At 45.8% G+C, this 20,154-nt stretch overlaps 1 protein-coding gene across 2 annotated transcripts in view; it reads right to left on the bottom strand.

Annotated features, from left to right (window-relative positions):
• dab1a (DAB adaptor protein 1a) overlaps positions 1 to 20,154 on the bottom strand; it is a 45,167-nt gene that overhangs the window by 1,545 nt on the left and 23,468 nt on the right. The window contains exons 4-14 of one of the 2 annotated variants that reach the window (XM_078285717.1): positions 18,747 to 18,878; positions 15,549 to 15,668; positions 15,033 to 15,071; positions 14,470 to 14,532; positions 12,444 to 12,497; positions 8,143 to 8,208; positions 6,196 to 6,258; positions 5,960 to 6,056; positions 4,550 to 4,956; positions 4,160 to 4,355; positions 3,498 to 3,646 (exon numbers count right to left, since the gene is read on the bottom strand). In XM_078285717.1, coding sequence (XP_078141843.1) covers positions 3,498 to 3,646; positions 4,160 to 4,355; positions 4,550 to 4,956; positions 5,960 to 6,056; positions 6,196 to 6,258; positions 8,143 to 8,208; positions 12,444 to 12,497; positions 14,470 to 14,532; positions 15,033 to 15,071; positions 15,549 to 15,668; positions 18,747 to 18,878 — 1,386 coding nt within the window. Of the gene's footprint in view, positions 1 to 1,940; positions 1,991 to 3,469; positions 3,647 to 4,159; positions 4,356 to 4,549; positions 4,957 to 5,959; positions 6,057 to 6,195; positions 6,259 to 8,142; positions 8,209 to 12,443; positions 12,498 to 14,469; positions 14,533 to 15,032; positions 15,072 to 15,548; positions 15,669 to 18,746; positions 18,879 to 20,154 lie in introns of both variants that reach the window. The other variant, XM_078285718.1, reaches the window with a different exon arrangement.

Below are 20,154 nucleotides of genomic sequence, written 5' to 3'. Positions count from 1 at the left end.
GAGAGTGTTCGCTGGACATGATGAGATCACCCCAGAAAAAACACTTACACTCCCACTAGCCCAAACACATGTCTGTCTGGGCCGCACAGTGGGAGGGGGGGAGGACAGGCAGTCACGGCCAGCAGCAAACACACTCTCTCTCACTCACACACACACACACACACGCACAAACGAGCACACGCAGACATCCTTGGCTCCAACATGAGCACAGGTGGCCGCAGTATCGATCACAGGTGTGCTTGACTGGGGAATAACTGGGCCTAATGCACAGGTGCGACTGTGTGTGTGTGTGTGTATGTGTGTGTGTTTGGGAGGCTGTCTAAAGTAGATGTGATTGAGCAAGTAAACACCATATGGGAGCAGCGTCATTGGACCAGGACCAAAACGGTCCATCCACCTACCACAGAGGAAGAACTCGGAGCTGGCCGTAACACAGTCGGTCTCCAGCCAGACTCACCGCTCTACAATTCATCCTTCCACTTTGGGCCTGCATCCGCCTGCTGCCCTCTAGCTTTAAGAGCGTCTGAATACGGGGACAGCAGCCAGCAGGGAGTAAGGTTGCTAAGCCCCCCCAAGCCCCCCATCCTCTTCCCCTTGTGCGGGGACGGCTGGAAGGCTTCTCGGGTTTTAATTAATGCCAATTATGTCCAGGCAGTCATTAATCTTGGCACCCCCAGTATTAACTGATGAAAACACAACCATTAAATATTTCCCTGTGTGGGACTGAGTGCCAGCAGCTATCATTAAGGAACCATAGTCAGGAATTGTGTGGGTGAGGACACAGGGTAGGGAGGCAGGGATCAAAATGGCTCTCTTCTTGTGTGTGTGCGTGTTGGTGTGTGTTTGTGTGTGCACGCACGAGTGTGTGTGCTGTCTCTTTGTCTCCTTGTGTAGGCGCATGTTGACTTGTCTCTAAAAGAAACTTCCAGCCTGTGTAGTTATGTGCAAGGTTTGCTATCGGATGATGTTAGGTAAGACCCAGGGGTTTTAAACCAGTCTAGAACAAGCTGCTTTGTGTCTGCACTAAGTATATTTAGAGTACAAACAGTGGGAAAGTACATGCATTATCAGTTCCCTCAGTTCTGATGCTAGCTGTCTGTCTCTATGAATTCAGATCCCCTTAAAATAATGCACACATTTTGAGTTATAGTACATCACAAAACATAAATAATGCATAAAATGACACCAGACATCATGTTATATTAAACTGAACATCCAACATCAGCATACTGCACACATGGGCAAATCCCAAAAGACGTCCTGTTTCCTGGAGTGCACAATTTCTGATGGGCTGTCACATGCTATTGACTTTTGTATTGAGAAGTGCACTATTTTGGGAACAGGGCATGATTAGGGACACATCACAGAGGCAGAACACAATGAGAGCACAGCGCGTTCAAAGTGATCAGAGGACATGCATGGAGAACACATTGTCTCACAAACGTACGCATGAGGTGTAGTACTGTCAAATTGATATACATACATATACATACAGTGATATACTTACACATCTCCAGGTGATGCTACGACAAGAAAGAACCAACAGACAAAACAAAACCCAAGCAAATCCTCATACATGTATGCACATACACGAGCCAAACCGCACAAACTCAGAATACACACCCATGGGCAGTCAGACACATGCCATCCTTTGAGCATGCGTGATGGCAGGCAAAGGAAAGATGAGACAGAAACGGTAAAAATAGTGAAGGTGAGACCGGAGCAAAAGCAGGCGGCAGACAGAGATGCAGCGGAGACAGACAGAAGAAGGGATGGATGAAGAAAAGACCCAGGGCACAGAGCCTTCAGCTAGACTGATGTAAGTGGATGGTACAAGCCAACAGTCAGCCAGAAGAGTAGATAAGGGCAGGGAGGTGGAAGAAGAGAAGGAGGAGGAGGAGGAGGAGGAGGAGGAGGAGAGGCATCAGTACCTACCCTGCCCTGCTGCTATCTAGCTCCCAGCCTCTGGACTGGCCTGGTCTGGGCTGGGCTCAGCTGTCTCACTGGGGCAGGGCGACCCAGAACCACATGCCTAAATAGGGGAAGGAGGGAAGAGAAGAAGGATGGAAGAGGAGAGGAGAGGAAACAGGAGAGGTAGTAGTGGAAAAAGAGAAGATAAAATAGAAAAAGAGGAATTGGTTCATGGAGGAGGAAGAGGAGGCGGAAATAAGGGGGGGGGGGGGACGGAAAGCAGACAGAAAAGAAGAAATTTGAAAGAGGGATTGCGGGATCGGTAAAGACTAAAAGAACAGACGAAAGAGAAAAGGTGTCGGTACTCTGAAAGAGAATAAGGACACTCCCAAGTGTGAAACCACTGCCCACACTCCGTCTCTTTCTCAAACACGCATGCGTGCACTCACACACACGCACGCACGCACAAACACACACACACACACACACACACACGCAAGCACTCTTTAACAGTAATCTATTATAAAGTTCACTCTATTGATCTGCAGCTTTTTCCCCGAAAACACTTCCGCTTTTCACACCTCACCCGGGAGAGAGTGGGAGGTTGTTTTTCTCCCTCTCAGTGTTTCTGTCTTTCCTTCTTTCTTTCTTTCTTTCTTTGTAACCTTTCTCCCCCACTCACTCACATCGGCGACTGCTTCTTTTTTCTGGGTTGTGTAAAGCTTTTTGCGTGTTATTTAGGCCTGGTGACATTTTCAGCAGTGAAAAAGTCCTCTACATTTCTTTTCCAATAATAACTGGTTTTAAAGCATAAAGCTAACGTCTAGTGCCTGCAGAGAGGAGAGGAAGAGAGAAGAAGAGAAAGAAAGAAAGAAAGAAAGAAAAGAAAGAAAGAAAGAAAGAAAGAAAGAAGTCAGAGTACTGGTAGAGTCATGTTTCTTGGAAGGTCACAGATTCTACAAGGACTTTTGACAAGGACGCCCTCCCTCCTCAAAATCCCTCTTCATCTTCTCGTCTCTCCTTAATCTCTATCTCTCTTTCTCTCTCAGATCTAGGAGCTGCTGGTAAAATAAATATTAATTGCCCCTGGAAGAAGAATTGGGGCACTATTCCTCCTCTATCTCACCAGAGATGAGTCTGTCCATATAGGGGGTGGTGATGTATGGAGGCTACCTCGCCGGTATTAATAACAGCTTAATGATGTCTCTGACAATTCCACCAGCTAATTTAACGCTGTGTTGGCCACACACACATACACACACGGATGCACAACCTCATGCAGACACACTAATGCTCATGTTCCACACACACACACACACACACACACACACACACACACACACACACACTAGGAACACCAAAGCATGAGCCCCTAATCAGCGAGAGTGATTACCTGGGCCGCCAATACTGCTACATGGGCTATTTATCAGCAGATCTCAACACACTGCGCAGGTTATAGCAGCATAAGGAGAGAGTTATTTAAGGCACACACACACTTGCATTATTTCACAACCCCCTTCTACCACTGTCAGACACACACACACACACACACACACACACACACACAAATTCATGCGCACACTTACAGCGTCTTCCTCTCCACTGCGACTGGGACTGCCCTCTGCTTCCCCAAACGAGTCATCTGTGGGGGGGTCTGTGGCGTCGGTGGGGGGGTCACTGGCATGGGAAGCTGAGGACTTGGAGGGAGAGCTCTGCCTGGGTGCTGGAGTGGGTGCTGCAGGAGGGGGGGGGACAGGTTGAGTCAGACATAGCTACACGCTGGATGGTGATTTGAGTCAAATCATGCCACAAAGAGTTAAACATGGTTTGGGGCATTACACAGACACACGCTTGTGAAGCGTACATTTATTGCTTCACTCATGGACTGCCTGAAACACCAAGTATTACTGTCAGTGCATCTAAACTTTACACTTATTTTGTATTTATGTTGCCCTGTCATGATGCTTGGTGCACTGAATCCTAAATATTGGAGTCACCACTGTAAACTGATTGTAATTTGGCTAAGAACTCATAACTTTGTCATGCGTATCACTAGCCAGGTAACTAAACCCTGCAAGGACCTCGACATTACATGTGCATCTACTGGTGTATACACTGAGTTGTTACAAAAGCAGGTGATTTGTTTGTGTATGAATATTCGAGATAAAGCAGAATCCTACAGCATTGTCTAAACTAATGTTTCTTCAAGACTCATTATGTGCATTTTAGTGTTTATATCCGTCCTTACGTGAGTTGGTAGATGGTGTTGTGGAGGTGACTGGCGTCAGATTCATTTGAGAAATGTCAAAGTCGTCACAGTCGTCTGTGTCTTGGGCAGTGCCCACACGGCTGAAGTAAGAACTGAATGCCTCTGAGGTGCCTGCTAGACTGGGCTGATCAACCTTCCTTGCTGGCATGGCTGGGGGCTTCGCCAGCTGGAAATCCTGCAGGGAGGCAAAGATTAGTGAAGTGCATCAACACTAGGCAGTGACTTCAGCAATTTCAGTTACTGCATGTAATCTGTACTTTATGAAACTGATGGTTTCTAAGAAAAAGAGGAGGCAGTGAGTAGAGTTCTCACATAGAATAATTTTGTGGCCGTCAGCATTCTATACTGTTTAAATAATCAGCTCCCTACCTTGAACATCTCCTTGCCCATCTTCTTTACCCGCTCCCCGTGCTGCGGACTCGACGACGCTGAAGGGGAGGGAGCTGAGGCGCTGGCTCCGGCACCTGAATGGCTGTCGCCGGCCGGAGTGATGGTCGTGACGGGGGTGAGAGTCTGGAACATGGCAGCGGGCAGGGTGCCCACAGGCTGGGCAGGGAGGTAGGCTGTGGGGGGGAAGGCTCCGGCTGCCATGGCTGCCCACTGCTGCTGGGTGGCAGGGAAGAGATTGGCCTGGCCCCAGATGAGAGGCTGGCCACCTGGCAACACTTGGGCCACTGGACCTAGAGGAGACTGGACCCCGAACGCCAGGGGGGTTTGGGCAGCGAACGCCTGCTGGGACCAATGGCCAGGGGGCACTGCTCCCATCGTCACATAACCTGGTGGAGAATGATGGAGAGCAAAGGGTTAAACACAAAAAAAACACAGAAAATGCAGATATTCTTGCACCACTGTGCAACAGTTCCTCACTTCCAGTGAGGAAGAGATGAGTAGAGAAATATGCACAGCGCATATTCACACCTTTCCATTCCCTCTATACACACACACATACACACACACACAGATAATAACCCATGCATCACCAGAGAGTGATGCCCTACTTTTGCCTGCAGCTAATGCGGTGTCTCTTAATGGTCATGGTGAACTATCATAATTACCTCCAGAATGAGGCCGAGTCATTATGAAAAGGCAGCGCTCGACACACACTCATTAAAATCACTCGGACTCATCAGCAGCAGCAGCTTATTCTATTACACACTTGCTACTCTCCGCTTGCCTGTCTCCAGTTGTTACCTACAGCAGAGAAGGCTGACATCTAACCCTGGCAGCCCCGCCACACTGACATATGCACAGAGAGAGGAGGAGAGGAGAGCAGAGGTGAGGAGAGGAGAGCGGAGTAGAGAAGAGGCGAGGAGAGGAGCAAAGAGGGGGAACAGAGGAAAGGAGAACCAGAGAAACTATGAGGCATACACAAATGTCTAATTCACAAACGCCGCATGCATATCAAAGAGTCTTCACCGTGATCATCCCAGCGTGTTTTATTACTTTCCCTCCGACCACCACAGTTGCCTCAGCCACAGGTAAATCAGCAGTGTCTGAGGCAGCAAGCTAATGATGCATTTCATATTCAACACACAACCAACACCACCTTTTCTCCTCTCTCTCCCCTCATCTCCATTTCATCTCTATCCCTTCCCCCTCTATTTATCTCAAACCAGCCTCCCGTCTCATCTTTCCCACCCTTTCCTCTCTTCTCTTGCTCTCCGTTTCCCATCCCTCTGACTCTCCAGCTCCCCTTCATCTCTTTCCTCGACTCCCTCTCTCTCTTTTCTCTACCCGGTAGCCCTTGTGTGTTTAAGTTGGAAATGAGCAGGATCCTACCTGAGGGCACAGACGCAGGGTTGAAGGGAGCGAACAGTTCCGTGGGAGGCTGCAGGCCGAGGGAGGGGTCGAGGGTGTTGGCCGGAGAGGCAGGAGTCTGCGCGGGATGAGATTGGGGTTCAGGTTGAGGTAGAGGGAAAAGAAGGGGGAATGCAGTTTTCACTCAGCAGCCATGTTAACATTTCATTAATGAGATCTCAACTACACACTGCACAGTGTGCGTGTGAGCTACTCACCGACGGAGAGGTGATGTCAGGAGGTGTGGACATGTCTCCGAAAAGCTCTAATTGGTTGATATTCTGAGAATCAGAGAAAATACACGCTAGGGGTCAGGCACAGCGGCAACATACTTTCTCTGGAGCAGTTTGTATTCCGGTGCAACATGCATCACACACTGCATGCAGCACGGCACACGCAACATGCTTAGCTTGGTATGTCCTGGTACCTACCTCTGAACAGGGCACAGGGACGGCAACACAGAAGGGGTGACAGAGGGGTGAGGAGAGATGGGGCAATGAAATGGAATGATTGATTAGGATGGCATACCTTACCCCGACTACTCAGATTACCGCACACCCAGCGTCTTTACTGTACAAGTAAAGGAATGGCACAGTGTCTTACCCCGGACAAGTCGTTAATGCTCCGCTCTCCTCTTGTAATAGATGTGTGGTGTGCCTCAGAGGGAACAGCTATCAAAGACAGCAGCCTTTCTATTTGATCTGAATCTGGTCCGTTTCATTCTCTTTTCATAGTATAACTCTCTTTCTCCCCATGATCCTTCCCTTTAATATCTCCCCCTTTCGTACATTAATAATATCTTTAGCCCGGTGGCAACCGAAGGGAACTCTATTTTTAGTTGTTAAAGGAATTTAAGCCTTGAATACATGGTCAGAGATTTGCATAAATCATGGATGCGGATAATTTCTTTAGAGATAATGAATGTTCTTGGAATATCTTCTTTCTCGTTAAACTCATAGGTCACACATAGACCATAAAGTTCTTTTTACGTCTATCAGATAATGGATCGGCGAGCGTGGTGTTTTACAGCTATGGGTCTGAATGGGCATGTTAGCTTTTTGAGAGCGAGAGGAGGGAGATAGGAGGCTGTAATATGGACTATTGCTGCCGCAGAGCCTAGTGTATCAGATAAAGATCAACTCACCAAGACGATAAGCTAGATATCCAAGATACCCAAAATGGCGCAGTTACCATCCAGCAGGACTGATAAGAGTATGTCCATGGGATTAAACAGCAAAAATGAATCGGAAGACCCTCTTCTTAACCTGAAATATCTCCCACAGTGCTTACTGATTGTTGAAGCACAGTCAATATCTAACCCCGAGCCTTTGCTAATGTTCTCCAAACATAAGCCATCAGCACAGGAAAAATGCCACTGGAGCCTGTGTTCAAAGAGGACATTTTGATGGACAGTTATAGACTCCCTCTGCACTTTTAGTTCAGTCACTAAACTCGATATTCTTTATGTGCATGGGTGCGGGGGTGGCGGGGTCAGGTCACGGTGGTTATCAGAGTGTTATGAATGCGTCATTAATGTGCGGCGAGCAGCTTGACTCTGCGTGTCTCTGCAGGAGAGATGGCCGCCGCCGTCTGTCGAGCCTCCCCTCGCCCCCCCCGCCCCGCTCTGTGATGGACGCCCTGACCTTTACGTCCACTCCGCCCTGAAAGGACCTCCGCTTGGAGTGGTTTTCTCTCTCTGCCTCAACTGCCTCGCTTGCCCTCTCTCTTTCACACACACACACACACACACACACACACACCGACACGCACGCATGTACACATACAGGCATGAACGCACGGGTGCACACGCACATACTGCCTCTGTACCCCACTCCTGCCTCGATCTGGTTACTATGGCGACAGTAAGGTTGTGTCTTTTAATCGTGAATGGCAGGGGTCAAGAGTCTGGGATGACTCACGACTAGACGAGAACGAAGGCGGTGCGGTGCAGATGGGGAGGGGAGACAGGAGATCATCTGGAGATACGGAGGAGTCTGAAGAAGCAGTTCATAAGGGCATGAAGGAACCTTTAGGATCTTCCCTGCTCAAAACTCCTGAAAATCTTCCTAGCTTTTAACAGACGTATAGCGCGGATTTGTCCGTACCACCGAGCCAAGAGTACTGTGCTTTGTTGTATAGCATCATATGTTAGTATGGTACCTTACCTGAGTCACCATTCCCAGGTCTAAGTCTATCAGATCTGCCACTGCCTGCTGCTGCTGCTGTTGCTGCTGCTGTTGTTGCTTTTCAATTGGTTCTTGTTGTAGGGGATGATGATGATGATGATGATGATGTTGATGATGAGTGTGTTGATGCCCATTCTGCAATCACAACCCTTGTGTTAGATGATGGGGGCGATGGAAATGCACATACTGCTCATACACACACACAAGTTGTTTCTCATACACTCAGAGACAGGGTGACGCAGAGAGGAGTGAGGTGAAATGAGGCTTATTCAAGAGGGAAATATGATGGTCTGTAGGTGTGCACCAATCACGACACACACACTCATGTACATACACACACACACACACACACACACACACCTAACAAGGTTTTGAGACCTGTCAGAGAAGTATACTTGACAGACTCAGAGACCAACTGAGGATTTAAAGAGGTTTAAAGCTCATCCCTACCGTTAGTCTAAACTACAGCGCTCTGAGCTGGGGTTTAAACCCCATTGTGTTTCTGTAAAGCCTGCTCCCCTGTGTTAGGAACCACAGTGTGAGAGACAGACAGATAGGCAGGCAGGCACAGAGAGAGAGGCTGGATTAACCAACATGCTGTATGGGAGAGCAAAGGGAGGAGGGGTATTACATTAGAGTAGAAAAGCCAGCTTCCTTCCTCGTAGCTTGTTTTCTGTCCATCTTTGCCCTTCACTAGCTGGGGTCCATCCAACTAATTTTTGTGAATTATGATGTATCAAATAAGAACTGACATGGCAAAATTCAATAAAATTTAAATTAATTTTGCAAAAAAGTTTTTACGCTCACTTGAGGCAGATTTTTGTTGTTGCTGTTGTTGTTGTTAAAGAAATTATGCAATTAATAATGATTGAAACGCATTTGTAAAATAAATAATTATGTAGGCTTGGCTTGATTTGTCCGACAAATGGTTCAGTGTCATTGCACAGTTCAAAAGTGACTTTGGACACCCTCAAATGTTGTCTGTTAAATATCTGTCCACCACAACCTCCCAGAAATGTCATATCAGAATCAGAATCAGAAATACTTTATTGATCCCCGAGGGGAAATTGGGTTACATTGCAGTTGCTCACATTCTAGAAGAGAAATATATATAAGCATAGAGAAATTATAAGAAAAATTGAAATAAGAAAATAAGAAATATGCAAAATATGTGCATTATACTACAATATATAACAATAATAATATAGAAATAAGAGAAATAAGAAATATGTACAAATATGTGCATCATACTATAATATATACAACAGTGTAAATAAGTAAATAATTATTGTAAATAATTATTGCACAGTTGAACCACAATATCCACTGTTGCTTCCATGTATAAGGTTCCCATCATGGCTGCATGGCCATTAGTTGGTGCATTAGAATATTGCAATTTCATTTTTTCTTTGGATGAAAGCATGAAGTATGGCCAACATTAGCTGACACTAACAGCTTGCCCAATACTAATCAATTCTTGTAATACTCTCCATTTTCCTGGTGGATGTGTTTTTTCCTGATGCTCAGGAAGCCTATTTATTCGCTTCAACCCAACTAATGGAAACACCTCATTTGCATTTAGTTTTTTGCGACATTTCAGAAGTTTGTGTAAAATTTGCTTGCCAGTTGGAAGGAAACATGGCTACTGTCTTCCTCTCTATAAGCTACAGTTCAACCACAGCTTCTGTCATACTGCCCATACCTCCGTCTTTCTTTCAGTCTTCTCTCTCTCTACCGCTGCCCATCCCTCCCTTTTTTGCCCTGCCAATTTCCCCCTTTATGCCCATTATGCGCTCTTGCCATCTCTTTGCCCGTCCCTTTATCTTTATCAGCGCAGCCGCCACCTATCAATTAGCCGTCTCCAGGGAAACAGTAATTACCTGTGCACATGTGTTCTGCATACAATTAACGCAGCCCCTTTAATTAACGCTACCTTGCTGATCCCCTGCTGTCTGACGGATCACATTGGCACACACACAGGACAATACCATTGGACACACACACACACACACATACACGCACACACACACACATACAACAAAAAAATACATTTGGGCCATGCAGATTATACTCTCTCTCTTTCACTCACTCAGTCACTCAGTCAATCAGTCAATCAGTCAGTCAGGTAATCTCTCTCTCTCTCTCTCTCTCTCTCTCTCTCTCTCTCACACACACACACACACACTCAAGAAATTATTTTAATTTAACCTTTATTTAACCAGGAAGGCCAGTTACGGGACTTTTCAGTGGTTAGGGGACACATTTTAATTTACAGTGATGGCCTGGGCCTTTCAACCCCGTGATATCACATCACATCATACCAGTCCAGTGTGTTTGAGCAGAGCTGATGTGCTTGGCTGGATGGTGGAAATATGATGACCTCTATGTGTGGGAGTCTGTGGTAGCGGGAGCCGCTGTTGATTCAACACGCTGTCTTAGTTCTCACAGGGTCAAGGGCTCGGTAGATTGAAATGGCCTTGTGTCTGTCTGTGTGTGTGTCTGTCTGTGTGTGTGTGTGTGCACGTCTGTGTATACATGCATGCACGAATGTGTGTGTGTGTGTGTGTGTGTGTGTGTGTGTGTGGGTGTGTGTGTGCGTGTTTTATTGATTTGTCATCGCTTAAGAAGGTGATAGAGTAAACAACAGAAGAGATTGGTTTAGACAGGAGGTCGCAGTTCTGCCAGTGGTATCATTTCATCCAAAGTACTGTGTACACACAGCAACCTCATCTAACTCTACTGTCCACTATAAATCTGTCTGTTAAGAAGAAAATGAACCTTGCCTGGTAATATGATTAACTACAATACAAGACCCCTACCACAGGAATTTCTTTACAGAATTTACATTCATATGGGGTTATCTTTACTCCCTCTGACTGAGTGGGGTATAGAAGAAAGTTAAATGCACTGTAACTGAACCAGAAAGGACGAATGGTCCAATCGGTTGCACAACAAGAGAGAGATATTGGATTTGTTAGCGTTCAGACACCTGCCAACACAAAGGCAATCCAAATAGCAGCGTGTGTCGTGGGCCGGGTGAGGAGAGAGCAGGAATACTGTGGCGCCTCAACACTGTAAGCTTCTTAGCAAAGCTGGGGATAATATACAGCCAGAGAGCTGCGAGACTGATTCCCAGCCTACCCAACCTGATAGAGTGGGGTTCTGCACTGCTAGTAGTGATGTGGAGCAGTCCAGTTTAGCAGTTCAGGGATAAGAAACCCACTGCCGGGGAAAACACACAGAGATGATGGGCTCAGAATGGACTGAGGGAGTACTGGACTATGGACTAGCAATATGGGATGAGGGCGTGTGCATGTACACTACACACACACACACACACACACACACAGTAAACAGCAGCCTGGTTATTATTAGGAGTATGGAGTTTTAGCAGATTAAGTCAGGGAGCAATATAAAGAGCATCTTTATAGGCAGATAGAGAGCAGCTGAGTTATAGTGCAGCCTGACAATGGTCAAGGTCATCTTTCATTATAACCACTGCCAGTGGGAGCAAATACACATATATACCACGTACACAAGCATACATACACACATACACACACAAACTGTGTTATATATTCACATATGGCCAACACTGCTATATACATTAACAGGGAGAAAAACTGTGCAGCATCCTATTAGATATAGATTCAAAACCATGAAGCCATGCACATTTGTGTTCAGACGTATAATTTATATCCATTAACAGAAAGATACGGCAATGACAAAATGTGTATTCCACGCGATCTGAGATAAGATCATGCAGGCTTATACTATATTCACCACCAGCGAACCACAGCCAGGCATGCTTCATCAAGCCAACCGACATGACATGCAGTCGCAGCAGAGAGCATCCTCTCTCCCTCATACACACACACACACACATACACACACACAGTACTCCAGTTAACCATAAGGAGCAGGCACCACGGAGCACAAGGAGAAGGAGCACCAACCACCACAGCTACATCACAAGCAGAACAGTAGCACAGCACACTGCACAGAGCACTGGGTCCCAGCAAACCTCTCAGGGAAATTACAGACACACTGGATCACTGTTTGGGACAAATAGAGGAACTAGAATCGCTGGGAAATTAGAGCGCCGTGAGGATCTAGAAGGAGAGGGCACTGCAGGGCGGGCATGAGCGAAAAGAGTATGGTAGGCTGAGCAGAATAGAGCAATGCTAGCGCAGCTGAGAGGTTTGTCTGAGAGGGGGAGGCAGGCCAGGCGGGGGGGGGTGGGGGGTGGGGTGGACACAGGCAAACACACAGTCACTCACTGGGTGTCGCTTTGGGACGTCATAGACCCCCTCCTTCTGCTGACTGGTTGGAACCTACACAATCAGCCGATAAAGTCAGAGAACAGCCGAGAGAACCTGTTACCTCTGGATTAATGAAACAATCTTCACCGTGAAACACAGGATGCCGACACAAAAGACTAAAAACTAGTTTCTCAGGACTCAATCACTAGTGTGTGTGTGTGTGTGTGTGTGTGTGTGTGTGTGTGTGAGACCTACACATGTGCATGCCTGTCAGTGATAATCAGAATTAAAATCTGTGGAGTGAGAACTCATCTAGGCTAATCAGTAGACTATCGGTCTGGGGTGATCATCTCTCTCTCTCTCTCTCTTTCTGTATGTCTCTAGGTCTCTCTCCCACTCTCTCTCTCTCTCTTGGTTGCTCTCTCTGTCTCTGGGACTTTCTCTTTCTCTCTCTCTCTCTTTCTCTCTCTCTCTCTCTAATAAAGAATGGATAAGCGCAGGCTGCTTATCACACCCACAGACATGTAATAACTCAGATTGTCACACACATAGAGACATGTAATATCTCTATGTCACACAGGCAGATAGACTTGACAGTGTGTGGAATGAGAAGAAACAATGAGCCTGAGCACTGATGGTGAAACGCTGATATATGAATCCTGGAATTCAATTATGTGTTGGCTTCTCATACAGTTTGAAACAACAGGAACATCATGTCTGAAACAAAGTTTTACCCGTCCCTAGCTGGATGCACCCTAATCAGAATGTGTGGTAAATGTAAATGAAAAATAGCATTGATGAATATGTGGATATCTATCTAGCACAGCCTGTCCCATCATTTCTCCTCCTCTCATTGCCTTGTTTACTTCTTTCACATGTTTATTTCCAGAAGCTGCCATCTTTATTCATACATTAGTTCCTCTGTGGCTGGAGGCTGGCTGAGAGGCACGTTTCTTACGCCCGCTGTGTGTGTGGGTTTGTGTATGCGTTTGTTTGTGTGTGTGTGTGTGTGTGTGTGTGCATGTGGGTGGGTGCGCGTACGTGTGTGCGTGTTTCTGTGTTTGTGTGTATGTTTGTGCGCGTGCCAGCACCCAGTCTATTTTCAATCCATTTTATTTAAAGATCAAACGAGAGGCTGGTGATTAATCTTTCTTTCCCCCGCTTTCTTTCATCTCCTCGGGAAAAGAGGGAGGGGAGGAGGAAAAAGAGGAGGGGTCTGCCTTCCACACAGGCCAGGAATAACCTCCACATCCCCTCCACACACACCATCCCCTCCCCCTCTCCATCCCATGGAGGTCTACCCAGCCCCCCCCTGAGGAGTGCACCCAAAGAAAGGCTTGTCTCCCTGGGGCACCCGGCTCTCGTCTGCAGGCCCCTCTAGAGAGCGCTGGCTGGTTGTACGCCTCTGATTCTTATTGTCTTTCATTTTCACTCTGCTCCATATTTTTACAAGTAAAAGAGAAGGCAGGAATTTTATGAGCAGGCGCCAATATATTTATCCCAATAAAGAGAGAGGTAGCTAATACCTATCGGCCTGCAAATGGCAATTTAAATCTCTATAATTAAAATGATCTTCTTGTAAAGGTTGGTAATTAGATTATGATTAGATGTTCTGTTTCTAGAGTAGCTTAACTATAGTAACTATATTTTACAACTGCGTAGAACATGGAGAGGATATAACTTCCATTACTGCATTAGAGCAGTGTGTGTGCACATGCATTTATGTTAGTGTCTTGTGCATGAATGAAATATGGACAGTGACATATTGATCAGTCTTCAGGATTCAGTAAAGTACCCTGTCGGTATAGAAAATCACTGTTGCTTCTAAAGATAAATTATGACGAGTGTGTGTGTGCATCCATCATATGGATGTGTGTCATTTTTGTCTGGCAAACATGTGGTTTCACTGCTTTCACTGTCACATGTGTTATCTAATATTAGACAATATCAATAAATCTGGCTTCCTAGCTATTGTCCATGTTCTCTGTCACTCACTCAACTCTACTCAGTCAGACACAAGCGGAGAGGAAGAGCTTGTGAGTACCTGATAAATGCTTTCTTCTGATTGGTCGCGGATAGGTTCGTGTCCCGCCTCAAACACAATGTACTACAACATCAGCAGCAGAGGGGGGAGAGGAAAACAAGAGGTAAGAAGGAAATTGGAAGAGAAAGAAATTGAGAGAAAAGTGTGGAAATCGCAGAGGTGATTAGTCAAATAGAGCTGTCAATAGGCTCCCATTAAAAAGCAATCGAAGAAGTGACACAAAGAGGAGAATTTGTAAAGCAGAAAATACTTAAAAACTTCCCAGAGCAACTGAGAACACACCGAATAGATCCTTCACCCAAACAGGCAGACATGCACACAGACACACAGGTACAGACCCATTTTCTCACAGATTTGATCACTCTGGTTTAGCATGAGTGTCTCCTAGTTGACTCCCAATACAGACCTGCGGACATCTGAGCCTCCGAACTGAACGTGTTGTCATATAACCACAGTGTAACCAAACAGGGACTGTCTCCCCACAGTGCACACAGAGAGGAGCAAGCCGATTGGATAGAATGCAGCTGGGGTGAGAGCAGCGATTTGATTGGTCAGGAAGTTACCTGGTAGACAGGGTCCTCCAGGTCCTCCTCCAGTATTGTCTGCAGATGAGCGGCAGCATGGGAGAGAGAGAAAGATCAAACAAGGGGGAAAGAGGAGAAGAGGGGAGAGGACGGAAAAGAGGGAAGAGGCGGAGAGTTAAGCCAGTGGAGTAGAAAGAGTAGGCGGAAAGCACAGCAGGGCGTAGCAGCTTCCCGGCATTCAGATAATCATTGGGCAATCATCAGAGAGAGAGAGACAGAGCGAGAGTTAGAAATAAATTAAAGAGATGTGGAGAAGACAGAGCAGAGAAAGGAGAAATAAGGAAAATGGGCAGATGGTGCCACTGACTAAACTTTATTTGCCGCAAGTGGCTGCTCTGTATGTCATTTGCTTTGGTTTGTTTTTTGTCTTTTACCCGACTAGCCTTTCAAGAGTCCTCAGATGGAAATAATACTTAAGGTGGATGATAAAGTTCAGGTGAAACAACAACAAAGCAAGGGGAAAAAAACAAAGTTTAACAGAACTAGCATGTGTACCTGATAGACCGCCTGTTCACATTGTTTGTCTTTCTGGGCCTTCTTCTCCATCTCCTCTCTCTGTTTGATCTCATAGATGAGCTGGAACAAGTCCCGCAGGTCCAGAATCACAGGCTCAGCCTAGGAACACAAAGATACATCGACCATTAACACACACACACACACACACACACACACATACACCCACATATGCACACACACTCCCAGACAGACAACGAGCATCTACGCACCCACCTGCACAATCACTACACACTCGATTCCTCCTCTTGCTCTGGTTCAGACAGTGACAAGTGCAGATGCGAGCCCCCTGTCTTAGCTTGTACCACCTTTCTTGTCAGGCGAGCAAGAGTTCTGACAACAAGCCAGTTAGATGACTCACACCCTATAACTACTGTCACAGCACAACACCAAAGAGTCTTATAGGGACAATGGTGTTTCAGACCTAATCAATTATTGACTGGAGCTGTGCGAAGTGCACCCGGAGTTCACAGAGCGAAAGCTGCCTTGCATAAAATTGTTCTATTTTAGTGTTGTCTCCCTCCAAGATGTTCTCACCAGCACATTGCCCTTGTCAAACACACTTGAGTAAATGGTGGAGTTTTTACTCTGCTGAGCCAACAGTCAAACATACTGTCTCCCTTTCAGATTCAAATCCTCCTTATGTTAGGCAACATATGCCCCATCATCTCTCTCTCCCTCTCTCCCCCCTGCACTTTCTCATTCTTTCTACCATCTCTCTCTCTCTCTCTCTCTCTCTCTCTCTCTCTCTCTCTCTCTCTCTCTCTCTTTCTCTCAACTTCTAGGTAAGTGAGGAAACAGAGAGCTGAGACAAGCAGGGGATTTTGGAATCGTATGTAGAAAGTCCTCTACTACTGATCTAGGACCAGTGGCCAGTTCATAGGACCATGGAGATGAACTGACCTCAGTATTCCTAATTCAGATGACTAATTCACAAGGGGATCTCATATAGACAAATGAGTTTACTTTAAACAATTAAGCAGTTATAAAGACTTTCACTGCTGACACACTGTTTTAGTAAGGATTTGTTAAAGCTGCACTAGGCAAGATTTTACGGTAAAAATACATCTGTCTAATCAGCCTGAATTGAAAAGTGGGGCTGCAACAGAGAAGAACGCCTCATCCTCCCAAATTGAGACGCAATAGATTCGGCCTATTTGGCCAAATGAAATTCTGGTGTTGGGTATAGGACATTGGTGGGAAATCTCCTCCATGCTCCGGAAGTGACAAATCGAAACTGAAAGGCAAATTCCATCATAGGATACTCCTAAACCATTTTCTATCAGCAATCTGTGATGTTCCAGGAGTGCCGTATTCCAGGAGTTATTTTGTGATGTGTGAAGTGTTGTAATTTACTTTGTTGCACCCACTTTCCCTCAACCTGCCTCGTCTACCTCTAATTCAGTTAGTGATTTCCTACATTGGGTTTCGACAACCCACAGAGAATGTGGCTGCATTTCAGCTGTGGGTTTTACACGTAGGTGGAGAGAGCACAACCTGATCTCACACAAATACATGAAATGAACATGACTTAACACCAAATTACCTATTGGCACAAATTACGTATTGCCCCGCCAACCCTGACTAGCCAAAACATGGACCCAAGAAGAGCGTTAGACAATGGTGATTTACCATAGAGGAAAACTAAAAAAAATGTATCTTCTCATGGACAAACCATGACACAACCTCCCAAAATGGCATTTTTCACATATCAGTCCACTATTATTTTGAATTTCTATCTAGTCTGTGGAAGAAATCACCACACTCACCCTTGGCGCGTAAAAAACAATAAAATATCTTCAGTAGAAAACAGATGGTTTGCACTCAAAAAGAAGTGGGTTTTCCAAACCTTTATGTTCTCATTATGCTATTTTTTTTATTTTCATAAATGCAGAAAGAACATCACCCACAAACGTTTCGGCTGGTGCCTTCTTCAGTGTGCATCTCCAAACTTATGATTTTGTTTAAAAACTGGTAAAAAATAGTGATACATATTCATAGTAACTTTGTAATAAGATAAGTAACAAAGATTGTGATGGATTGAGAGACTGTCTGCAGAATAACCAGTAACAACCATTTCCTATGCAGTTAGAGTATCTGAACCTCCCCTGAAACTCGCTAAAACACATCTTTCTTGTTCTAACGCTTTGAAAATGGCTTTCACAAAGAACTTTCACAAAAGACCTAGGAGTGGAAAGCCAATTACTCCAGAATTTACCCCTAAATTGGCCTGTTAGGAGCAACCCTTAGTCTTAGTCTCCACGAAGACAGAGATGCTTTGTTAATTCACATCAAAGTGGTTACATTCCAATTACGGCCTCAGCCTCCGCCATAAGCTCTGTATGCAGATCGACAGCTCTGCCTCGGCCCACTCGTTCTCCTCTCCACAACTAATAGCCTGAGTGCCGGTGACAGCTCCTCCATTTCACCACAAATGGAGTCAAATATGATTCTGACCCTTCCTCGGGCACACACCTAGGAAAAGACGGCAGCTTAGCTGACCAATCAGAGAGCTGAACATGATAAGAGCGTTCAACTAGGTACCATTTGGTGAGCAACAATGTGTGAGTGTGAGTCTGGCAGGGAGTTCGTTCTAGCTAGTGTGTATGTGTGTGTGTGTGTGTGTGTGGAGTGGGACCTGATGTTCGACTTGATAGTGTGTCTGTGTGTATTTGTCTGAGTCAAAGAGCCACGGTTCGCGGCCCTAGGAGGATGGATATGCCATTAGAGCTGGTGACACACACTCAAACTCTCATCGACTCACTATGGGAAATCAATACGGCTACAGAGAGAGCCAGCTGGATCCAGACTAAACAAGCCAAGTGCACAGACACAACAACAGCAACAACAATAATAACAGGTCCAAGAGGGACACTCAATATCTCATATATGTTGCTGAGAGACTGAACACACACACACACACAGAAATACACACACGCATACACGCACACAGCAGCTGGAGCTCTGCAGAGTAAACAGTTTGGCGAACACAAGGGAACATGAGCTGCTGTTCAAGGGTCCTTATCTAAATGTCAAGGGGTTCATGCTATTGAGAGAAGACCCTAGTGAATCATACATTAACACACATACACACAGGTACATGGTTAAACGCACACTTCACAAACACGTCACACACACGTATACACTCACACAGACACATACAGACAGTCACACACTAACCGACTGAGCGGTCTTGATGGCCACGAAGCGGTGGTTCCCCTCCTTCCCGCAGACGTAGCCGAAGGCTCGGTGGTCCGTGATGTCCTTGGCGATGTAGGAAATCTCGTGGACCGCATGGTGGTGCTGGAGGACCTGAAGGAGGCCAGGCAACAGGATGTTTGGTAAACCACGCAGACAAAGCCAAGATGAAATGAATAAACGACTCCGAGCAAAACAAAGTGAGACTCGAAACCATCTCAGTAGAATTACTCTGAATCTCACTACTGGCTGCACATCTTTTCAATTTTGACTTGTTGAATTTTTCCTTGTTGTTAATTGAATTGTTTATGTGTCTCTGTTGCTCTGTAAAGCGATTTGTGAGAAAATTGTTTTGCGAAGAGCGCTTTCTAAATGAATAGGATTAAATTAAGTTTTGAGATGTACAAAAACTAATATCAGCAAGTTATGGACACACACACACACACACACACACACACACACGATCATGCGCACACACAGATACAAATGCTTACAGACACAAATTCCTGTACACAGAGGCCTGCAACAAGCCTCTGATAGAAGAAACTGTTACATAAACATTGCTCCTTAAACAGAAAACAGAAAAAGCCATATGCAAACTCCTCCAATGTACACACACACACACACACACCTCGTCTCCCATATTAAACTGTTTTTAGCTCCCCTGCCCTCCCTAGTTTAGCCTGGGTGGGGAGTGCCAAGCTGGCATTGCCCGTGGCAGATGGCACTGTTTTTCCCGAGGACAGAGGGGGGATCAGTGACAATCACAGCTCGGCAGGCTGTCGACTTGATCACTTCATCTGTGCCCTCACACACAGCACACACACACACAAACATACACACACACACACAATGCACAACTTTATAGTATGCTTTACCCCTCTAATAAGTCATACTGGGCGTCTGCTTTGTTGTTAGTGTGTATTGCCAGCTGCATGCTGGGAGCAGAGACACACAGTCAACATAATAACCCACTAGCCCTTGAGTGTGTGCTAGGGGTTGGAGCTCCATACATCAGAGGCTAAACACACGCATCTGCTCTCTTTGAAGCTATTCCAAAACTAAGCCATGGCAGAATACAGTGGTATCAATTTAACATGGGCGCACTGGCACACACACACACACACACACACATACTCAGACACGCAGCACACACACGCATGCACAGACACGCATCACACTGAGAAGCCTCAGCAGAAATAGATAATCAATGTATGAGTCACGTCTTCCAAATTTAATAATTAGAGTAATGATTATTATTATCACCTTTGATTGACCTGAAAATGACAGCGAAGACATTGCACACACACACACACACACACACACGCACACACAGAGCTCATCTGCAGGGGTTATTAAATTATCTGTGGGTGGGTGGTGAAGGCGGCAT

This window comes from Centroberyx gerrardi, chromosome 9 (assembly GCF_048128805.1).
Source record: "Centroberyx gerrardi isolate f3 chromosome 9, fCenGer3.hap1.cur.20231027, whole genome shotgun sequence".
Classification (NCBI taxonomy): Eukaryota; Metazoa; Chordata; class Actinopteri; order Beryciformes; family Berycidae; genus Centroberyx; species Centroberyx gerrardi.
The sequence above is the reverse complement of the archived record's forward strand: the minus strand, read 5'-3'. Positions and strand labels throughout refer to the sequence as shown.